Here is a 23,679-nt window from a genome sequence, read left to right as displayed (position 1 = left end):
CTGTCCAGAAAAGGGGTGAAGAAGATAAGGAGAATGTAGATTCACAGGTAGATCAGAGTACAGCTGTAACTGAAGTTTGCAAATCTTCCAAGAACATTAGACCTCCATAGCATTATTCACTTGCTTTAAATTATCTCCTGTTGACTGATGGTGCTGAGCTAGAATGTTATGATGAAGCCTTGCAAGATGAGAATTCAAGCAAGTGGGATTTAGCCATGAAGGATGAGATGGATTCCTTGTTAGGGAATCAGACATAGGAACTGACTAAATTGACAGTAGGAAAGAAGGCTTTGCACAACAAGTAGGTATACAGAATAAAGAATAAGCATGATGGTAACAAACGTTACAAGGCCAGATTAGTTGTTAAAGGGTTCCAGCAGAAGGAAGGCATTGACTACACAGAGATATTTTCTCCAGTTGTGAAAATGTCAACAATTAGATTGGTGCTAGGAATGGTGGCTACAGAAAACTTACATCTTGAGTAGTTAAATATGAAGGCGGCATTCTTTCATGGTGACTTGGAGGAAGACCTTTACATGATTCAGCCAGAAGGGTTCATTGTTCAAGGACAAGAGAATCTAGTCTACAAACTGAGAAAGAGCTTGTATGGCCTAAAACAAGCTCCTAGACAGTGGTACAAGAAATTTGACAGTTTTATGCATAGAATTGGGTTCAAGAGATGTAAAGCTAATCATTGTTGCTATGTTAAGTTTTTTGACAATTCTTACATCATATTATTATTGTATGTGGATGATATGCTTATTGTAGGGCCTTGCATTGGAGAGATTAATAATCTGAAGAAGCAATTGTCAAAACAGTTTGCAATGAAGGATTTGGGAGCCGCAAAACAAATCCTTGGTATGAGAATCATTAGAGACAAGGCTAATGGTACATTGAAGCTTTCACAGTCAGAGCATGTGAAGAAAGTTCTCAGCAGGTTCAACATGAATAAAGCTAAACTAGTGAGCACACCCTTGGGTAGTCATTTCAAATTAAGCAAAGAACAATCGCCGAAGACAGAAGAAGAAAGGGACCATATGAGCAAGGTGCCCTATGCCTCAGCTATTGGCAGCTTGATGTATGCTATGGTGTGTACAAGGCCAAACATTGCACATGCAGTGGGAGTTGTGAGCAGATTTATGAGTAGGCCCAGAAAGCAGCATTGGGAGGTAGTCAAGTGAATTTTGAAATATCTTAAGGGTTCATCAGATACATGTCTTTGCTTCAGAGGTGCAAGTTTGAAACTGCAGAGTTATGTAGATGCTAATTTTGCTGGCGATATTGATAGTAGAAAGAGTACTACTAGGTTTGTAGTTACTCTGGGTGGTACAGCTATATCATAGGCTTCAAATTTGCAAAAGATTGTTACTTTGTCTACTACAGAAACTGAGTATGTTGCAGCAACTGAAGCTGAAAAGAAGATGATTTGGTTACATGGTTTCTTAGATGAATTGAGTAAGAAGCAGGAGATGGGCATTCTACATAGTGACAGTCAAAGTGCAATTTTTCTTGCTAAAAATTCGGCTTTTTATTCAAAATCGAAACATATATAGACAAAATACCACTTTATTCGGTACCTTGTTAAAGATAAGCTGGTAATACTTGAGAAGATATGTGGATCTAAGAACCCGGCAGACATGTTGACTAAGGGTGTCACTATTGAGAAGCTGAAGCTGTGTGCAGCTTCAGTTGGTCTTCTAGCTTGAGGACAGGAGTATGAGTTGTAGGGATGAGGGATTGCTTTTGGAGGATAGCGGCTGATGTTGGTGATTGAACTAGTCTCCAAATGAGAGATTTGTTGGGCTTTGTGGAGCCTAGTTTATGAAAAAAAAATTGGCCCCTTTTTATAGCCCCTTGTAATCCAGTGCGCAGGATATAAATGCCGTTTTTTGTGATTAAGGTTTTGGCTTTTGTGTTGTCATGTTTTTTAAAGAGAGAAAAAAACACTGTAGCCGCACTTTGTATTTTTTCCTGATAATAGTGAAATCCGTGCAACTCCGTGGACATAGACAAATTGCCGAACCACATAAATACTGTCTTGTGCATGTGATTGTTTTTCTTTGACGTGTGTTTTCTCTATTTTTTTGTTATTTCTCACAAGTTGGAATTTTGGTTGAATTCCCAACACCACCCCACGTCTAGTACGATAGCCACCAACTATCCGCGAGTCAGATCAGGCTTCATGCCTAAGATTGCTTGCTCATTTGGGACATTACCAACTTATCAGCTACACAAACAGAGGTCAAGTGAAATAGTTGGATAGGTAGAGTAGTTGGACTAATTGCTTCTAAATCTAGGCTTTCTTTCTCGTTATTTTTCCAAGCAATTTTCATTTTCCAACAGAAACAGAGGTGGAGTATTGCACTGCTGGGATGAATAGATTTAAGATGAGAAATTATAATCCATTTAATATTCAACTGATACAAATATTTATACGAAATTAATTGATAAAAGATAGTGCAAGAATATTTGTATTCACAAAGAGTGAGCATATGATATTTTGTGGTAAACGTCAACTAGCAAATATTATTTTGTATTCAAATCTGAGGAAAATTTTGTCTAAACAGAATTTTTTTTTTCAATAGTTTCTCACTAATAAATCCTAGATAACATATAAAAAACATCAAAAAATAATTGTTATATGAAAAAAAGAGGAAGACAGAACATAAAGTATACAGGATTTTACTTCAAAGTCATGTTTTTCGAAATTGGAGGGGATAAGTTCAAATAATTCGCAATCAGGGACAATGGAATTTTTTAAAGACACTGCAATTTAAAGTTCGGGGATACTTTTTACAAATTTTAAAAGGGGGATTACTATTTCCTCGTCTATAACGGTAAAGAAATTTGTTGTGTACCATTGCTATATTTGAAATCTCATTTTCTTCATTGGATTATTTGTTTGTGTAAGACTGATTATGTAATTGTGTCTAAGAACAACCAGTGTCATTGTAAACATTGAAAACAAAATTATTGAGAACCAGGGCAGGCACTGTAGTGACCAAGACACCCATTGATTAAACCATGAAGATTAATGCATTGTTGATACATAAATCACTTTTGTAGTAAAGTGCAGAATATGAACAGCAAGATGAAGTTATAAAAGTTTCAAATGTCAGATATCAGCATTTATTAAATCATCATTCGCTGCAATACATTCTGGTGTTTAGCATTCACTGAAATCTATAGAAACAGTAAACCATTGTCACCGCTATCCCAGAATTTTAAGAATAAGAATAAAAAGATGTGGAGTACTGGAACCGAGTTGACACAAGTATATTAAAGGGAAAGATCAGCCAAGTCAAAAGTTCTGGAAACAGCTTTGCACCAAGAATCGAGCTTCTTCTTCCTCGACTCCTCGTCTAATATAGGATTGAAAATGGTAGCACTTTCAACCTTTTCAGCAAAAATATCGTCTTCCGTCCAAACCCCAACTGCTAATCCAGCAGCATAAGCTGCTCCAAGAGCGGTAGTTTCTATGTCAGCCGGCCTCACCACTGGGCTTCCCAACAAGTCCGCCTACAGAACAGTAAGAAATGCAAGCTATACAGCTATGAAACTGAAGAAGGACAATGAAAAGGAGCTCGCAGAAATTAGATTACATCACTAACTTTTGAAAAAGCATACCACCAACACAGAATAGGATACTTAGTCATGAAAGATCTTCACAAAATTAACACAAGATCACTGACAATATTCATAATAAATTAATATTGACCATAGCTATAAACATATCGAAAGGGAAAGAATTTTTTGTATGGACAAAAGCTTTCTAAAGTCAATTCATTTACATCTTCAAAAAAGGTTACATTTGTGGAAGTGAAAAGCAGATTCAGGACACGGCTCTAAGAAACTCAACTAGCATCATTTTGCAGCAAAATAAAAGGTTACAAACAAGTTCCTTGATTCTATGAGGAAGCATATTGCAGTATTTTCCAAGCAATGTCTGATAGAAATGAATTGTGTGAATCACATTAATAAGAATCATCATACACGCTTCAAGATTTCACTTTCAAATTTACATATTCTTTCCATTTCCTATCAAGACACATACAACCAAAGGCATACAGTAGCACCAAAAAGTTGGTTTGGTAAACATTCACCATAATATGTCATAAAATGAAAAACTCAAGAAAATGCATATGTAACTCTTTATAGCCACTTCTGTGATATTAGACCACTATGAGGTCCTCATTCTGGCATGAGACAACATAGCCAACAGAACTTTCAAGGAAAGCAAATTTGTTAAAGACATAGAAAGGAAGTCGAATCATATTTTTTAAGGAAGAAACACAAAGTAAAGAAGAATCAGCAAAGAGTTTTTTGAGGAGCGTAAAGAAGAAAAAAGGTTTACAAAAAACAACAGCTGCATTGGTAGTTTTGAAAAATAAACTAACAGAGGAAAAAGTATAACAGAGGAAACGTAGAATCCCAAACCTGTATCTGCATCAAAAGATTGTTAACAGTAGCACCACCATCCACCCTAAGCACAAATTCCCCCTTGTCATTCTTAACCTCTCCCTTCTCTCCTGCATCTTTGTGCATTGAATCCAACACATCTTTGACTTGGAAACACATGCTCTCGAGCACAGCTCGAGCAATGTGAGCCTTGCCTGTAAACCTTGTGATTCCAATACAAACTCCACGAGCATCATCGCGCCACCAAGGAGCAAATAGTCCATTAAACGCAGGGACAAAATAAACCCCACCTGTGGTCTCAACCTCTGATGCCAATCCCTCGATCTCACTTGCAGTTTTAATAACTCCAAGACTGTCTCTGAGCCACTGAACTGCAGCTCCAGCAATAGCAATTGATCCCTCCAGAGCATAATTTGTAGGAGCTTTAGCGCCAAGCTTGAATGCTAAAGTGGTCAGAAGCCCATGCTTCGATTGAGTTATCTCTTCACCAGTGTTGAGAAGTATGAAAGCACCAGTTCCGTAAGTGCTCTTAGCCTCACCTCTCTGGCAAGCCTGCCCCAGCATTGCTGCATGTTGGTCACCCAAACATCCAGAAATTGGAACATCAGAAACTGTCCATCCACTGCAGATTTTTCCAATAACCTCAGAATTGCTGACAATTTTGGGCAGAATTCCAGGCGCAATCCCTAGGGTTTTTAATGTGGGTTGATCCCAATCAAGTGTTTTAAGATTCATGAGCATTGTTCTTGACGCATTAGAGACATCAGTGACATGTAGTCCTCCCTTCAATCCACCAGTTAAATTCCAAATTAACCAAGAGTCTATAGTTCCAAATAGAGCATCCCCAGCTTTCACTGCCTCCTTAACCTTATCAACATTTTCCATCAACCATAGAAGCTTTGTTGCACTGAAATAGGTGCTGATGGGCAGACCACATGTCTCCACAAAATGAGTTCTTCCACCTGGCAAATCCTTCTCCAATTTTCTGTGATAAATAAAAACATTGAAATTGAAACACTGGTATTCCCCAATAAAAAAATTTACTGATGTGATAAAAAAAAATATGGAAAACCCATACACAATCAGAAACTACAACAGATGGGTATTAGTCAAATACATAGATAACTGCAACCAATTTCTTGTTTTGATCCAATTCATAATAACAACTAATACAATCCACGAAGAAATTTCAAGAAATTTGCCTTCAATGAAAAAAATTAGAAATTCATAAATAGGTGACATAACCCAAGTATTATGCATCCTTCAAAAACCGAAAACAACAAACACCTAGCACAAATGAGAACCGGTCAAAATCCAAAAACAAAAACTACCCAATTGAGAGTCAAAATATGCAAGACCTGGGAACTAAAAACCAATACCAAAGGGATAAAGAAAAGAAATGAGACCTGCAAATAGAACTGGTACGAACATCCATCCAAACAATGGCGTTGTGGAGAGGACGACCAGTGGATTTGCTCCAAAGCATAGTGGTCTCTCTCTGGTTAGTCAACCCAATTGCCTTCAGCCCTTTGTGCACGTCGTGGCCATCCTTTGTTGCCTTTTCCACTGCCTTTGCAATACAAGTCCTCACACTCTCCAGAATCTCCATTGGATCATGCTCCACCCATCTGTAATCGTAAAAAGATTTAAAAAGCAAACTTTTTCATTGACACACGCAGAGAAAACTGAAAAGGGTGTGGATGATATTTGATTATTAATATTATTTACCCGGCTTCTGGGTAGAACTGAGTGAACTCAACCTGGTGAGACCCAACTATGCAAGCAGAGTGGTCGTAGATTAAGAATCTGGTGCTGCTGGTTCCTTGGTCAATTGAGCCAACATACACTTGTGCTGGCTTCGAATCCTTGTCCTTTGCTCCGCTCATCTTGCTTCTTTTTTTTTTTTTTTTTGTTGTGGATACTCAGAAGTCAAAACTGAACAATAGACCAAACTGAGAAAACAATGTTATATGTTCAGTGGTTTAAATGCTTGAGATTGAGAGATCAATGAGAGCGGAGTTAATATAGGAAACATGTGGAGTGGGAGATAAATACGTTTCGGTTTGGAAATTTTTATCTGACCGGCAGACAATGTCTATCCACCCCATTTTTAGAATATGAAACAGTCCAGTTTACTGTATTCTTAGAGTTTTTCTTTAAAAAAAAAAAAAAAAGTGTTGTATTCTTAGATAATTTATGAATAGACTATTTTTTTTTTTTTAATTATTAGAATATGAAAGAGTCCAGTTTACTATATTCTTTAGGAAGTTTATTAATAGTTCATTTTAAGAAAAAAATAATAATTAAAATAGGAAAGGATCCAATTTACTATATTCTTAAAAAAATTTATTAATAAACTATTTTAAAAAAATTTAAAATTTAATAAATTTAATAAAAAAAAGTTAGTTTTTATTTTTCAATTAAAAATAGTAGTTCCTAAATTAACGTGCATCTGTTGACTTTTCCAAAATAGAACTACCAATTGATAAATTGAAGATAATTTCAGCTTTTATTTTTTTTCTAAGTTATCACTATCTTAGCATTTTTTTCATACATATTTTAGATTTTTTTTTTCTTTTTTATTTTATTATTAAATCGATAATTGGGTGGGAGGATTTGTAATCTATGTATAATAAATAAATAAAAGACTTTATCAGAACGCAGGAAAGTTTGATAGTTATTTCCAATAAAATTGCAGATAGACGGAACAAGTTTTGTCCTTTCCCCAAAGTCTTATCTATCTATATATATCCATTTTGAAGAGGCCGCAGGGATAAAACAATCCACGTTGCTATTTAATTAATTAATAAACTCACTCGTTGCCGTGAAAGTCGTTGCACTTGCAGCAAACGTACCGCATCAGTGTGCTTATTTAGTAAGACAAACCAATGAGTGATTAACACGTTTACGAAACAAATAGATACATATTCAGCCAACAAACTAAAATAAATAAGGGTCATGCTAACGAGCGCTCTTAGGGCACTCATTAATAATTAATTTTAAAAAAAATTTGATACTATTTTTATAGGAAATGAAAAAAATTATCAAAATATTAATTAATTTTTTTTTCATTTCTCATAAAAACTTTCTTTAAATAGATTATTAATGAGTGCCCTAAGGACATTTGTTAGCATTTCTCACTAAATAAAGTTATCGTTATTGTCCGTTTAGATTAAGGATTTTACTAATGTGTGCCTTTAGGGCACACGTTAATTTTCATTTTTGAAAAATATTTTCTCGAGAATTGAAAAAGTAATGATAGTTTTTTCAATTTTCGAGAAAATATTTTCAAAAATAAAAAGTTTAATGTATGCCCTAAGAGCACACATTAACCGGAACTTTAGATTAAAATAAAGATGCATGCCTCCCATTCATAGATTATTCAAGAATGATTGCAAAGGCATTTTATCCAATTGATCAGGCATCATTCTCATTGGTTCTTTTCAAAAGAGAATGATTCTTCTTTGACTTTTCGATACTTGGTGAGCCCTTATTTTCATGGCTCCATATATTCTAAATCAACTACAATTGTTGTTTATTATAGGGTCGTAGAAGTCCATGAAACACAGACAGATAAGCTTGGGGTTAGGGATTTTAGCTTTCCATCATCTAAACAAAATCTGTTTTGATGGAAGAATGGGAACCAACTTACGCAGGCATTTAAGAGGATGGTTTTTTTATAAATTTTAAAAGAAAAAAAAGTGAGTTTCCCAACATCCAAGATTAGACTCGAGCATTTAATACTGAAAAGTTTGAATGAAAGCATACCGACCATTGAAACTATGGATACAGATGATTAACAACTATACCAAATTATTGCCAAAAGAAAAATATATATATTCCCAAATTCCCTCCAGCAATATTGTTTCATTATCTTAGGTGATGACAGGTTGCCAACTTTCGTTGTTTGTGAGTATGGGTCATGTGTACGCGAACAAGTGTTTCACCTCCATCTAATCTGATTTTTCTTGTAGGGTACCACAATTTTAACCAAGACCCTCAATTTGATCCAAGAAGAAAGATCGGTTCAAGAACTTTCTTGGAAATATTTCACAAAATTATTTACTCTTGTAATTCTATGAACAATAACAACAAACAACTTATGTTCAATGCGTAAATACTTATAAACAATTAAATGTACTCACAAACACGAACGGGTTCTTTTAGGGCTTAAGGCGAAAATTAAAATGAGACCTTTTATATACTTAAATTTTTTTTTTTTTTAAAAGCTCTATCTATATAATTATAATAACTAAATTTAAAATTTTTATTTAAAAAAAAAAAAACTTGAAGCGTAGGGCAAAAGAACCAAATTTATAAAACGTACTATTGTAGCCCTATTTAACTATGAAAGTATCTTATAGTCTCAACCTACATAAATAAAAACAATAAAAGTGTATTCATCACATCACTTAATAAATTAAATTTTATAATATAATACTACTAAAAGGAACAACACTATTAAAAATCTAAATAATAAAAAATTATAATAAAATTATATTTTTCTTAAGTTAATTTGATTAGAAATTTATTTACTAGTAATTAATTATATAATATATTTATCTGATACACAATTATTTGTTGTTGTCAACAACTAGTATAAACAAAGTAAGTGGGCAATGGGTATCATATTATTTAAATTAAATTAAATATATAAAATAAAATAAAATAAAAGAGACAAAGAGATAATAAAACGCCAACCACATCCTATCAAAAATAAAAATAAAATAAAATAAAAGACGCCAACCACATATTTCACTTGAACCTAAAAAAAAATAAATAAATCAAAATTAAGTGCCCGTGTGTGCTGTGTACCACATATTTCGGACTCCATTGCCACGTAAACTCATAAAGTAAAGTTGAACACGACATCAATAAAGTCTTAGAAAAACCAAAACCAATAAAGGCAACGCAACACAAGCAGAAACAGTCAAACAAGTTAAAAGTACTGTAGCAAATATGAAAGTATTTTTGAAGGCAAACCTAAAAGTCAAACCTAAAGGGAATGGCTAGAATGGAGAGTTTGACGCAAAGCAGATTCATCAAATACAAAGAAAGATTAAAAGAAAAGACAATTTTTCTAGCGATATTGACCAAAAAAATAAATTAAATAAATGAGGCTTTTTTTTTTTTTAGGGGTTTTATGTTTTGATCTATTTTGTTGAGAAGGAAAGAAATACGAAGAAATTTAAGCTTATGGGATGCAAAGAGAATTAATATTTTCTATTTTTGTTAAAATCTTTTTTAATCTATGTTGATCTTTATAGGATAATTTATTACTTCTAAATTGGAACACTCTTTCCCAATTTTCTTATCTTTAATTTGTTCTTTATTTATTGGCTATAATTTGGGGTTTAATTAATACATTTTACAAAATAAACTATTTTTAATCAAAGAACTAACCTAATTGGTTAAAATTTTAGGGCCTAAACTGGTCGCCAAACTTGCATAAGGCAAAAGCCGGCCCTGTTCACAAACGGGATGAATGCAGAATAATAAATGTAAATATGATCGAAGCTACTATTTGGACATTATCTTCTTAAGATAAATTTCTATTTCATCAATGATACTTTGAGACTTATATGAACATTTGTCTCCTAAAATACGATAATCAACAGGACTCAAAAGTAGCATTAGAATCTTTGTGCACTGCAAAAACTCTCTCTCTCTCTCTCTCTCTCTCAATGAAAAGAGCGACTCCCTAGTTATAGAAATATTTGCACCAATTTAGAAAATGTGCAACAGAAAACATAAACATTGTTCAACTGTTCGGACTTGCATAGTAAACATACACAAAATAAAGATTTGATACTGGATGGACTCGCCCAAAGATACCCAGCCCAACTTGCTTCAACATGCTAAGGAGTAAGGACAATTAGTGCATGTGTGTAGTGGAACGCCCATGGGGTAGGTCTTTCTCCCTCCACTAAAATGGGTGCCCCTTAGCCCCAACTCAATAACCAAATTATATATAAATCCACCGAAAGTGAAATTCATTAACTATTTGAAACTCAAGGATTTTACTACTTTAATACTTTAAACCATGCTCAAGTAGGTATTATAGGAGTCTAATTTCTCATTCACTCCTTAATAGTTTTGGGCAAGTAAACAATTGACGTTAATTTCTATACATAAGAGAACACATCCCAACTCAAACCCTTAAAGGACATGTAGGTTTCACTTTGATTTTGGTTAAAAATAGCCACCCAAACACGTGTGAAAACCAATTTCCAACAATTTTCAATTCCTTTTATTTCATACTTCATAATAAGAAATTTGATAGCAAAAGTAATCTTTCTCAAATATGTAGATTTTCCAAAATAAATTTAAATAAAATAAAAAACATAAATTTTTCACACAGCATAGTTTCATAGGTAATGGGGGAGTCAAGATTTGATTCCAGGGAGGTGGACAAGATTCATATATATACATGATGTGTGTTTACACTTTACACACATCCGTGCACAATCACACACACACACAAAAACACATGCATGTGTGTGTGCATGTAAGTATAAACTTTATTCAAATTATATAAAACACATTTGATAAAATTATGTGTGCACACATGTGTTTGTATGTATTTAAAAAATTATCATATATACAACATATTAATTAGCATAATAAAATATTAAGATTTGTTAGGAATATTAAAATTTAGAAAATTTTCAGTATTTTGAATAAATATTATAATTAAAAATTTAGTGCATGTTTTATATTTTAATTATAAAAGCAGATATATATATATATATATTAGATTGTTTTTGTTTAGTGTAACAAAGAAGAACTAAAAAAAAATGTATGTACGTGTACGTGTACGTGTATTATACTATACAATATGTATCTTTTACTGATTCTATAAAAAATTAAAAATAAAAAACATGCATCTTTTCTGACCATTTATTGAATAGGATTTGATTATATAATTAAAGTATACTTGGGTGATCTTGTAAAATTCTTCACGTGCATTTTTAATGTACTTCTGTTTTTATTCACCCACTTTGGATATCCCATTATCCAGTTGCTTTAAAAGCTCAGGTTCATAGCTTGCTTTGCTTAACTGTTATGATTCCCGTGATTATGTGAAATCTATCTTAACATGACAAAAGAAATCGAGCTGACAATGATCAATTGATTGTAGGACCTTAATCTTTTTTGCCAAAATTGTAATGTGATAAGTGGTTGTGTATCAATTACAACTTTCGAATAATTATTAGGTATTCTCAAAACACGATGACGTAATGCTTCTTTCTTTCACATTTATAGTAGATCTTACTAATTAAATTCATTGATAAATTTATCATGAATATGAGACAAATGAGTATCATTTCACTGTGCTCCGAGAGCACCCAATAATTATTAGTTCTGAGTTCCTTATGTTCCACCAATCATAATTTGTTAAATATCATTTTTTTTTTCTTTCCTTAAAAAATAACAAGACTCTAAAATGAAAAAACAATTTATGTGTGTGTGTGTGAAATAAAACATATTGCATTTAATAAAGCATAAAATGAGACAGTAAATTTGTATTCATAGTTAAGCTATTTGTTAATTGAAATTAACCAAAGCCTTAAATATGGATTTCATGAAACCTAATGAATACTATCATGTGGCGTTTGGTACAGGGTAATGTTTTAGAATTCTCAGGAATGTTTAAAAATTCTCATGTTTGGTTGCAAATCATGCTAGGGAATCAGATGTTAGGGGAATCTGGATTCCCTCCTTAAACCCCTCTCAGTAGGAATGTGGATTCTCTTTAAAACAGGTAGAAATCCAGATTCCCAAGCTTAAAGGAAATTGTATTTTTTATAAATTAACAATTTTAACCCCTTTTTTTTTTAAATAACTTGATAGTTCACATTCAAATCTAAAGATAGAATGGGAAAAATAAATAATTCATTTAAGATCCCTAGGAATAAACCAAATATTATCATCTCACATTCTTAGGAATCTTAAGAGATTCCCGATAAAACCAAACATAAGAATAACTACATTCTTAGGAATGTGATTCCTAGGAATCACATTCCTAGGAATCTGGATGCTAGGAGTAATGTGGATTCCTCGTACCAAACGCCACCTCATAGGCTCTAAGGGGAAAAGGTTTATCTCCAAACTAGTTTGGAGAAAAACCCTTCAAACTCCTCCCATATTTTCTTATTGAATCTGAATTTTGAAAATCTAACCGTTAGATTGCATATTCTTATTATATCTTTCATGCTTGAAAATTTTCAAAAAAATCAAAGATCAATAACTATGGTATTAATAACATGTTTAAATTTCAAGTTTTTGTAGTAAAAAATTATGCATAAAAAATAAGTTCACTGGTCGAATGGTAAATAACATCCGATTTAAATGAAATTGACAAGTGTGTTAAGAATATAAAGAACATACAATCCAACGGTTTGATTTTTAAAATTCACGTCCAATAAAAATATATATATACACACACACACACACACACACATATATATATATATATAAGGGAAGTTGAAGAGTTTTTCTCCAAATTAATTTGGAGATAAACTTTGTCCTCTCTGAGGTCCTTTATCTCTCATTGAAAATGCACTCATACTCTCTTATTTTTTATTTGAATGTAAGAGATATGTTAGACAAAGAACCTAAATGCCCAAAATGCAACATCAAAATTCTCTCTCTCTCTCTCTCTCTCTCTCTCTCTCTCTCATTTGAATTGTGGCTAGTTTCTTCTTGTGTTGGAAAAGTTGTTGAATTTTGTTCCGTAGTTAATCCTAACAAAGATGGATCTTCCATTGGGAACCCAGGCTTGGCCTTTAAGAGCTTTGTTAGGATAGTGGGATCGGCCAGAATTGTGAGTAATGAGGAATAGGCTCATGTTACAGCTAATCTAAATCTTCGTATTAAAAATTAGGAAAAGTTAATAAATGCCTTAAGGGTATTGGTTTAGGAAACATTTTTAAAAACATTTTATGGGAAAAGAAAAAGTAACTTTTTTTTTAACAACTTTTTATATTTCCTATAAAATGGTATCAAAACATTCCTAAAATAGTCAATTAATAAGTGCCTTAAGGGCACTTGTCAACCAAATCCTTTGGAGGTTGAGTTGGATGTGAAAATATCATCTATTTGTTAACTAGTAATGGATATAAACTAAATTCTCCTCTGAGCCCATATTAATGATGCAAGTCTATGTTTACTTGAATCACATCAATGATTGGGTACTTCATCACTCATAGAGGGAAGCTAAGAGCCCGTTTGGTAAAAGATTTTTAATAATGTTGTTTGTATTTTTTGGAAATACATTTGGATGAAAAAATGTGTAAAAATACGTATAATGTTGTTTAAACACTGAAATCTATTGTTTAAACAACGGTAACAAACGGGCCCTAAATGTGCTGACACACTACTAAAAACCTTATTGTTCAACTAGTTAACATTTCTTGGTGTTTCTAATGGAGATATCTAGGATGCCATCACTCATATCCCACTATAACCATTGAATTGTTATATATAAAAAATGCGTTGACTGACTCACTAGGAAAAAAAAAACAGCTTTCCTCGTAATGATTCATTAGGAATTTTCTAAAAAAAATCATTTGGATTTTTTTTATAAGCTCTCCAACCGTTTTTACTTCACTTCCTGTGCTAATAATAAATATATTTACTAATTATTATTTTATATTGTGATTAAAAAATAACACATTAATTTATAAATCTCTCTCTCTCTCTCTCTCTCTCTCTTTGTGTATATATATATATATAATTGGTAATTAATTTATAATGTAACATCACTCTTAATTTTTTTTTTTTTTTATATATAGACTTACAATTATTTTTAGTTTAATATTATCCTTAAGCACCTAAAACAAAAAATTCTAAAAATATAAATACCTAAAAAAAAAAAAAACAAAACAAAAAATGAAACAAAATGTTTGAAATTGTGGAAAGATACCAGTATATGGGACCCTATGAATGCCACTGTGAAAGGCATACCTTGGAGGATTATCTTTCCTTTGGGGCTTTGGCAGCTGTGGTTACATAGAAATAATTTTGTTTTTACAACCGGAACTGTAGATAATCAATGTTGGAAAAAATGCTTGAGGTATAGCACTGAGTTTTTTGCTATTGGGCTGGAAGCTAGGAGTAAGCCAGCCAAAACTATCATTCCTGTGGGATGGGAGAAGCCACCGTGGGGCTGGCTGAAACTGAACACTGATGGTTCAGCTATAAACAATCCCGGTAAGGCAGGTGGAGGAGGCTTATTTCGTGATCATGATGGTAATTGGGTGAAGGGATATGTTAGAGGGATTGGGCACACCAACAGCTTCATGGCTGAACTGTGGGCATTAAGGGATGGATTAAATATAGCTAGGGAGATGGGTGTGAACAACCTTATCATTGAGCTTGACGCTCTGAGCATTGTTTTGCTTATGAACAATGAAGCTGATAATATCATGATGGAACCTTTACTCTCTGATTGCAGGAGCCTCTTGAAGCTAATCCCAAACAAGCGCGTGCTTCATGTCTACCGTGAAGCTAATCAATGTGCGGATGCGTTGGCCAAGCTTGGAGCACAGTCCAGCTCTCAATTTGCTGTTTTTTGTAACCCACCGCCTGTGGTGGAGAAGTTGCTAGCTTTTGATCAAGCTAGCATGTTTTGTAATAGACTTGTAAATTCCTAGTTTAATATTATATCTTGTTTTACCGAAAAAAAAAAAAAAAAAAGAAAGATACCAGTATATGAAAATTGTCAAGTTTAAGAGAGGTTGATGGCTCTGTAGCCTTCAATGCTTGGATTATATAAGGTTTTTATTAAAATAATTAGGAAGCTTCTAATATCAATAATTATTTTATACATCTACCATATACTGTACATCCTTCTTTTTATGGTACATGGATCTCATGGCCATGTGAAAACCTCTTCTAAGATTGATTTGAAACAGCTCCGTGAAGAATGCACTTCGGGCTTCTTGATAAATTGGGTATAGGCCCAGTGTAGGAGCATTTTTAATATTAAATAAATAAAATGAATAAATGTAATAACATAAATGTAAAGATGTGGGAGTAAATATGGGAGATGAGGAGTTAGTGAAAATGTTTAATCCCACATTGAAAAGGAGAGAGACTTTTTTATTCTTTTTAATTGTGGTGATTAATGGGCTAAAATGTATTGACTCAGATATTGGACTAGATACGTGCGCAATTTTTACTATGGAATATAAAGAGCCATTGAATCTCCTTAAAGAGAGCGAGTGCCGCGCCTCAGTCCAAATAGTGTTGTGTAATTTCTCTTTACGTTAATAATATTCAGAAGTATTTTCAGTTTCTCTTTGTGTTATTTCTATTACCATTGTATTTGCACCAACAATTTTAAGGAGATTCATCCCATGGAGCCTACACAAGAGAAACCAAATGAGCCTGTTGGAGATCTTAATAAGCCCTTTCACTTTAAGGGAGCCCACTTCAAGAGATGGAAAGGAAAGGTCCTCTTCTACTTGAGCCTTCTCAAAGTCTCCTACATCCTCACTGACAAGAATCCATCAAAAGTTCCTACCGATGAGATGAGTGATGAAGAATATATTCTTCATCAAGAAAAAATAGATAAGTATACAGAAGATGAGTATAATTGTCGCTCTTATCTATTGAATTGTCTTGCCAATCATTTCTATGATTATTATGATACAACTTACAATTCTGTTAAGAAAATTTGGAAAGCTTTACAAAGCAAGTATGATACCGAGGAGGCAGGTGCAAAGAAGTATGCTGCTAGCAGATTTTTCCGTTACCAAATGGTGGATGGAAAATCGGTGGTGGATCAAGCACAAGACTTCCAAATGATCATTGCAGAATTGAGATCCGAATGCATAAAGATTGGAGACAATTTGGTGGTAGCTGGCATAATTGACAAACTACCACAATCTTGGAGGGAGTTCCAAAAGACTTTGCGGCACAAACAAAAGGAGACATCCTTGGAGACTTTGATCACACGCATCCGTGTGGAGGAGGAGGCTAGAGGACAAGATGCACTCATGACACAAGAGAGCAATGGTAATTCCACCACTAAGGTAAACCTTATTTCAGCCAATAATCATATGCCCAAAAATCATTTTCCTAGAAATAATCAATTGAAGCCTAAAAAAAGAGCCTTTAAAAATAATAATAGACTGGTGTTGTGGAGGGGTCTGTCCATATAGAACTTCGATGAAAGAGTATTGGCGTTAGAAATCAGAGTAAGTTGAATTCTCTATATATGTTATATCCTGGGTGTTGGTGCAAATACAATGGTAATAGAAATAACACAAAGAGAAACTGAAAATACTTCTGAATATTATTAACGTAAAGAGAAATTACACAACACTATTTGGACTGAGGCGCGGCACTCGCTCTCTTTAAGGAGATTCAAGCCCTTGGTTGGCTAAATTTTGTAACCGGTGCAGACCTTCTATGACTTGTCTCCCCAGGATACAACAGCAGAACAAGTGTCGTATGACTAGAACAACTTCTGCACAAAGTGTTCAAGCCCAAAGCTCCACCAGAAAGAACACCCTTCCTTGCCAAGAATCTCTCTAATTCCAATTTTGATACCTCCACTCTTCACCTCCCCCTTGCGCACGTATCTAGCCCAATATCTGAGTCAATACATTTTAGCCCATTAATCACCACAATTAAAAAGAATAAAAAAGTCTCTCTCCTTTTCAATGTGGGATTAAACATTTTCACTAACTCCTCATCTCCCATATTTACTCCCACATCTTTACATTTATGTTATTACATTTATTCATTTTATTTATTTAATATTAAAAATGCTCCTACAATCCCCCACTCATTTTAATATTAAACTTTTAGTAAAAGAGAGATTACCAGGCAAAGACAGGTCATTATGCATCATGAAGGTGTGCTCTGCATTGAACCTTCACTTAGTAAAACAGCGATCTCAACTCCAGAGTCGTAGTGGTCTTCGACTTGAACTAGGACTGCTTTAGGGAAATTAAGCATCACTGCTTACACATAACAACCCAGGTATTGACATGAGCTTTTATAACTAGCACTTTACGGCCGTGTGCTGATCCCGGTTTCATGAGTGTGTTTGAGATTACGTCCAAATCTCATAGGGAGCGGCCCCACCCCCACACTCACATAGGTGAAATTTGTCAAGGGTGCTCCTGTAATTCTAACACCCCACTCATACGAGCTACAAATTTCATTAAGAGTTTTTTACTTAACCTCTTCACATTACAGGATAAATGCACTTACATCATAGGGATGAACAATTAAAAAATTATTTACAAAATAAATAATTAAGAAAAAATAAATTGTGCATTTCTTACGATCATCGTATGATTCGTTTTTCCCATTGAACCCAATTCTCAGGATCTCTGGTCCTCGGGTTGGATATCCTCATACATGGCTCATGATTCTATGGACTTTAGTCCCATCCCCCTCGATGTATTCCAGACTCTATCTTTTGCCAAGGCCTTGGTAAATGGATCTGCAAGATTATCATTAGATTTAATATAATCCACAGTTATGATGCCACCACTCAAATAAGATCGCACGGTACTGTGCTTTCTTCTTATAGGTCTGGATTTACCGTTATAGTAACGGTTTTTAACTCTACCAATTGTGGCAGTGCTATCACAATGAATTAATATAGGTGGAATTGGCTTTTCCCAAAGTGGAATTTCATATAACAAATCTCTAAGCCAATTTGCCTCTTCACTAGCTGAAGCCAATGCTATTAATTCAGCTTCCATCGTTGAATTAGCAATTATTGTTTGCTTTTTAGATTTCCAACAAATAGCACTACTACCTAAGGTAAAAATATAACCAGTGGTAGAGAGAGAATCACCTGACAAAGTATTCCAATCGGCATCACTAAAACCTTCAATCACAGCAGGGTACTTTTTATAAAATAAGCCATAGTTTTTGGTACCAATTAAATATCTCATGACTCGCTCAATAGCTAGCCAATGATCTTTACTAGGCTTGCTAGTAAATCTGCTAAGCACTCCTACTGCATATGCAATGTCAGGTCTAGTACAATCAGTAGCAAAACGCAAACTACCAATGATACTAGCATAATCCTTTTGATTAAAAATCTCATCATCATTATTCACAGGAAATAAATGAATACTAGAATCAAAAGGAGTAGCTACACTTTTGTGATCATGAAAGTTATATTTTCTCAATATTTTCTCAACATAATGTGATTGATCAAGATATATTCCATCACATGCTTTTGTAATTTTCATGCCCAAAATAAAATTAGCCTCACCAAGATCTTTCATATCAAAATGGCTTTTAAGCATATTTTTTGTCTCGTTTATAACATGCATATTTGAGCCAAAAATCAACATATCATCCACATAGAGGCTAATAATAACATGTAAATTATTCCATGATTTAGAATAAATACATTTATCACATTCATTTGATTTATAACCATTCTCAATCATGCAAGAATCAAACTTTTCATGCCACTGCTTAGGTGCTTGTTTTAAGCCATATAGGGATTTAGTTAGCTTACATACCTTGCTTTCTTGTCCAGGCTCTACAAAGCCTTCGGGTTGATCCATATAAATCTCTTCCTCTAGGTCCCCATTTAGAAAAGCAGTTTTTACATCCATTTGATGAATTTTCAAATCAAAAATTGCAGCAATAGCAATTAACAATCTAATAGATGTAATTCTTGTTACCGGAGAAAAAGTATCAAAGAAATCAAGATCAGCTTTTTGTTTAAAACCTTTTGCAACAAGTCTAGCTTTAAACTTATCTATTGATCCATCCGGTTTCAACTTTTTTCTAAGGACCCATTTACAACCTATGGTCTTACAACCCGGGGGAAGATCTACTAATTTCCAAGTTCTATTAGAAATTAGAGATTCCATCTCATCATTTACAGCCTCTTTCCAAAATATAGCATCAGGTGACGTTAAAGCCTCTTTTAAATTTTGGGGATTTTCCTCAATGTTAAAAACATAATAATCAGGACCAAAATCCTTTTCAACTCTAGTTCTTTTACTCCTTCTAGGTTCCATTTCAAAATTTTCTTGATTTTGTAAATGTGAAGTAGAAGAACTAGGTTGTGACAAAATATTTTCTTCACCCCCACTATTTTTCAATTTAAAAGGAAATTTTTCTTCATGAAAAATTGCATCACTAGATTCAAAAATTATTTTGTTTTCAAGATTAAAAAATCTATAGGCTGTACTATTAATTGCATAACCAAGAAAAGCACAGGTAGTAGCTCTAATTCCCAATTTAGGCATTTTAGTGTCAGTAAGCCTTACATAAGCAAGACAACCCCATACTCTCAAATATCCCAAATTTGGCTTATGTCCTTTTCACATCTCAAAAGGTGTGGTGTGTGACTTTTTATGTGGCACCCTATTCAAAACATGACATGCAGTTAAAATAGCTTCACCCCAAAAATGTAAAGGTGCACCAGATTCAATTAACATGGCATTTGTTAACTCAATTAAAGTTCTATTTTTCTTTCAGCCACACCATTAGAAGCAGGTGAATATGGTGCAGTAGTTTCATGGATAATTCCCAAAGACTGAACAAATGAGTTGAATGCACTTGATTCATACTCACGGCCTCTATCACTTCTTATTCTTTTTATTTTTCTACCGAATTGATTTTCAACTTCTTTTAAAAAATCTTGAAATTTTTCAAAAGCATCACTTTTATTTTTCAACAAATAAATAGTTGTATATTTTGAGAAATCATCAATAAAAGTGATAATATATCTATTTCCTCCACGAGTTAAAATTCCCTCAAATTCACATAAATCAGAGTGAATTAACTCAAGCAATTCGGTATTTCTTACAACATTTTTATGAGGCCTTTTTGTAATCTTAGCTTGACTACAAGTTTCACATTTTTCAAAATCTTTTGACAGTCTTGGAATTAATCCTAAACTACTCATGATTCCCACATATCTACTATTTATATGACACAAACGAGCATGCCAAAAATTAATAGAAGAAAGCATATAAACTGAACTGGTAGATGCTTTATTATTCTCAACATTCAATTTAAACATTCCATCACAAGCATAACCCTTGCCCACAAATAATCCCTTTTTAGTGATTACATAATTATCAGATTCCATAGTTTGCTTGAAGCCAGCCTTGTTAAGCAAAAAACTTGACATCAAATTCTTCCTCATGGATGGAGTGTAAAGAACATCTTTCAATGTTAGCACGCGTCCAGAAGTGAATTTCAATTCAACCTCACCACTTCCAAGAACCTTGGTTTTGCTAGAGTCACCAAGCATAACAGTTTTTTCTTCTTCAAAAGGAGTGTACAACTTGAACCAATTTTTATCATAGCAGACGTGCCTATTAGCACCAGAATCTGCCCACCACCCTTCAACATATTGCACCATATTGATGTCTGTAATCATAGCCACTAAAGGCTCTTCGGTTACGTTAGCCTGTGGGACAGATTCACTTTCCGAAATTTGCAAAATCGAGCAATATGCCCACTCTTGCCACAGACAAAACAGGATCTATTAAATTGATTTGTGAAGGGGTCCTTGGTTCTTATTGAAATTTTTATTCGGGTTTCCCCTTCCTTGAGAAAAAAAAAAAAAAAAAAAAGGAGTTCTATACAGATTATAGATAGATCTTCAGCAACAGAAAATTGTTTTGCGCAATTTATTCTTCAAGCCACTTGAAAGCTTAACCAAAAATGATAGAAATCTATGCTTCAAACTATATATCACTCTATTCAAATTTTTTAACCACACAATTATTAATAGGAATTGAGTCAAACCTGTACAGAACCAGGTTAATTTAATTGAATTGTGATGCTGCTCTCTGGAAAGTAAATTCAGTTGTAATTGTAGTGGCTAGAGATTGGAGAGGAACGCTTGGTGTTTGTTATTAAGGAGTCTCAGCTGATTGGATAGGCTGAGTCTCTCCTTTTTGTTGTTATAATAAAATTATTCCTTTCATAATAATAATAATTTATCAAAATTCTTCTAACTATTATCATTACAACTATTGAATTCAAAATTATTGATAATAATTGTCAAAAACTTTGGTTTTTCTCCCCTAGAGTAATACTACCGTTACAAACTATTTTAAAACATTTTAACAACTATTAATGTAGCTAATTTCTTATTGGTTTTCATCTAGACCCATCATTAACATCACTTTTTTATTTATCAACAATCACTCACCACATCAAAAATTTGTAAAAAAAATTTGTTTCTCTAGAATTACTCTTCCCCCTAATGTCAGTGGAAACTTCAAGATTATTTTTTATGGGGATCAATAAGAAACATAAATTATACAAAATTTAAAATAAAAGAGAACTTGAATATATCAACATCACAAAAAAAACAAAAAACAAAAAACAAAAATATAAAGCTAAAAACACATTGCTTTCTACAATGTTTCATATTTTGAAATTGTTGCATGACGTCTTCATTATTAATCCTGCGAGTTACATCTCTTTCAATGTACACAGCCAAGCAATTATTCATCCATTGATCTCCTATTTGATTGATTTATTTCAAGTTGATTAAGATCTAAATGTGCTTTTTCTAAGGTTTAAGATTAGAAAATTTCCACTTTTGTTGTTAGGCTTATTAATTTTTTTCAAGATTTTAGATCAAATTGGTTTGTTATTGGCCTTTTTTTGTGTTTAAAAAGTATTGTTATGAGGAACATATTCAAACTTATTTTAGCTAGGTTTAAAAAAAAAAATTGGGCCAATGTATTCAAATTTTAATTTTAGGGGGGTCAAAACCAAAAAAAAAAAAAAAGAAGTAAAACATATTAGGATAAACTACAAATTTAGTCCTATTCTTTGTGCTAAATGTCAATTTAGTTCTTAACCTTTCGTTATTGGGTCAAAAAAGTTCTTACAGTTAAATGATGGATGAGAAATGCTGACATGGCTAACAGTTAAAATGAAAAATAATTTTTATGATAACTCAAATGCCAAGTGTGCTGATTAAACTTAAAAAATGAAAATAAAAACTAAGGGGTCTCACATTTGGATCAAAATCCCTAAATCAATCACTCCCCCAAACCCAATTTGTTTCACCCGCACCAACAGAACCCATACCTTGTAAATAAAAATCCCATAAAGGCAAACATTTGAGTTGGAGATGAAAGAGTTTATAGAGGGCTCTGATCATAACCATCCAAAGAAATCAATTGCAACTCAATTCCCTTCTTTCATGTCCTAAATCTCTCCAAGCGTGAGCTTGTCTGGCATTGTTTGAGCATATCTGCTAAATGTGTTTTCAAGATTCACGTTCTCCTCTCTAGACCAAAACGTGTAGTAGATTGGGGATGGGGCCATGGGCGTGATTGATTTAGGGATTTTGATCCCAACGTGAAACCTTTATTAAGCTGGTTTTTATATATATAAAAAATAATAATAATCTTAGTAAGTCATACACGTAACAATCTGATTTGGCGTAAAAATTATTTTTTATTTCAGTTGTTAGCCATGTCAACATTTTTCATCCATCACTTAACAGTAGGAACCAATTTGACCTAGTAACAAAATGTTAGAAACTAAATTCACACATTTGAAACATTAGAGAACAAATTGACATTTAGCGAAAATGATAAGGACAAAACTTGAAATTTACCCAACATATTAAATATTAAAAAAAAGGACAGTTCAAGAGGTTCATTTGAACCCCTTAGACTCCAAGTGGAGCCACCCCTGCCTAATGTGGGTATCCAAAACTCTTTGAGAATTTCTTCAAGAATGTAAAGTCCTTTTGCCCAATATACATCAAATAGTTAGATGGAGTGACCCCAAAATGCTAATTAAGGGTCCATTTAGAAACCACTAATTTAGCTAAAACTAAAAATCTTTTGTTGAAAGTACTGTAAAAATAATAAAAAAAAACTATAAAAAAAAAAAAAAAACTAAAAGCTAATTGTTTTTTTGCTAAAAGAAAAAAAAAATGTGTAATTTTAACCCTATTGTAATGCTTGGATATGCAAAATGACTTCCAAACATAAAAAATAAATATTTAACAACAACAATAATAATAACAATTATTTTTTGGCTTAGCTATAATTTACTATCAAGTTTGTTATATCATAATTAAGATACATATTTCATCAAAATCATCAATTAGAGTTACCAAAAAAAAAACCATAATGTTAATGGTAATTATAACAAGAAGTTTTTAAATTTTAACCAAAAAAATACCATAATATGAACAAAAATGAAGCTAGCTTTTTACACAATTCACGGGCCAACATTAACAGTGCAATGGGACTTATTTTAGGAGAAAAATAA

At 33.1% G+C, this 23,679-nt stretch overlaps 1 protein-coding gene across 1 annotated transcript; it reads right to left on the bottom strand.

Annotated features, from left to right (window-relative positions):
- Positions 1-3,097: 3,097 nt before the first annotated feature.
- Positions 3,098-6,505, bottom strand: LOC111988391 (glycerol kinase). Its single transcript, XM_024020178.2, has 4 exons — positions 6,148-6,505; positions 5,826-6,047; positions 4,438-5,404; positions 3,098-3,519 (listed from the first exon to the last, which is right to left on the bottom strand). The coding sequence occupies exons 1-4, from the start codon at positions 6,303-6,305 to the stop codon at positions 3,280-3,282; spliced, it is 1,587 nt and encodes a 528-aa protein (XP_023875946.1). The 5' UTR covers positions 6,306-6,505; the 3' UTR covers positions 3,098-3,279.
- Positions 6,506-23,679: the final 17,174 nt, after the last annotated feature.

The sequence above is a fragment of the Quercus suber genome, unplaced genomic scaffold (assembly GCF_002906115.3).
Source record: "Quercus suber isolate HL8 unplaced genomic scaffold, Cork oak 2.0 scaffold_677, whole genome shotgun sequence".
NCBI lineage: Eukaryota > Viridiplantae > Streptophyta > Magnoliopsida > Fagales > Fagaceae > Quercus > Quercus suber.
The sequence above is the reverse complement of the archived record's forward strand: the minus strand, read 5'-3'. Positions and strand labels throughout refer to the sequence as shown.

Coding starts and splice junctions, on each gene's coding strand:
- LOC111988391 (XM_024020178.2), bottom strand. CDS start 6,305: ATGAGCGGAGCAAAGGACAAGGATTCGAAGCCAGCACAAGTGTATGTT. Junction 5,405..5,825: donor CGTACCAGTTCTATTTGCAG/GTCTCATTTCTT, acceptor TATTTATCACAG/AAAATTGGAGAAGGATTTGC. Junction 3,520..4,437: donor ATCTTTTGATGCAGATACAG/GTTTGGGATTCT, acceptor ACTGTTCTGTAG/GCGGACTTGTTGGGAAGCCC.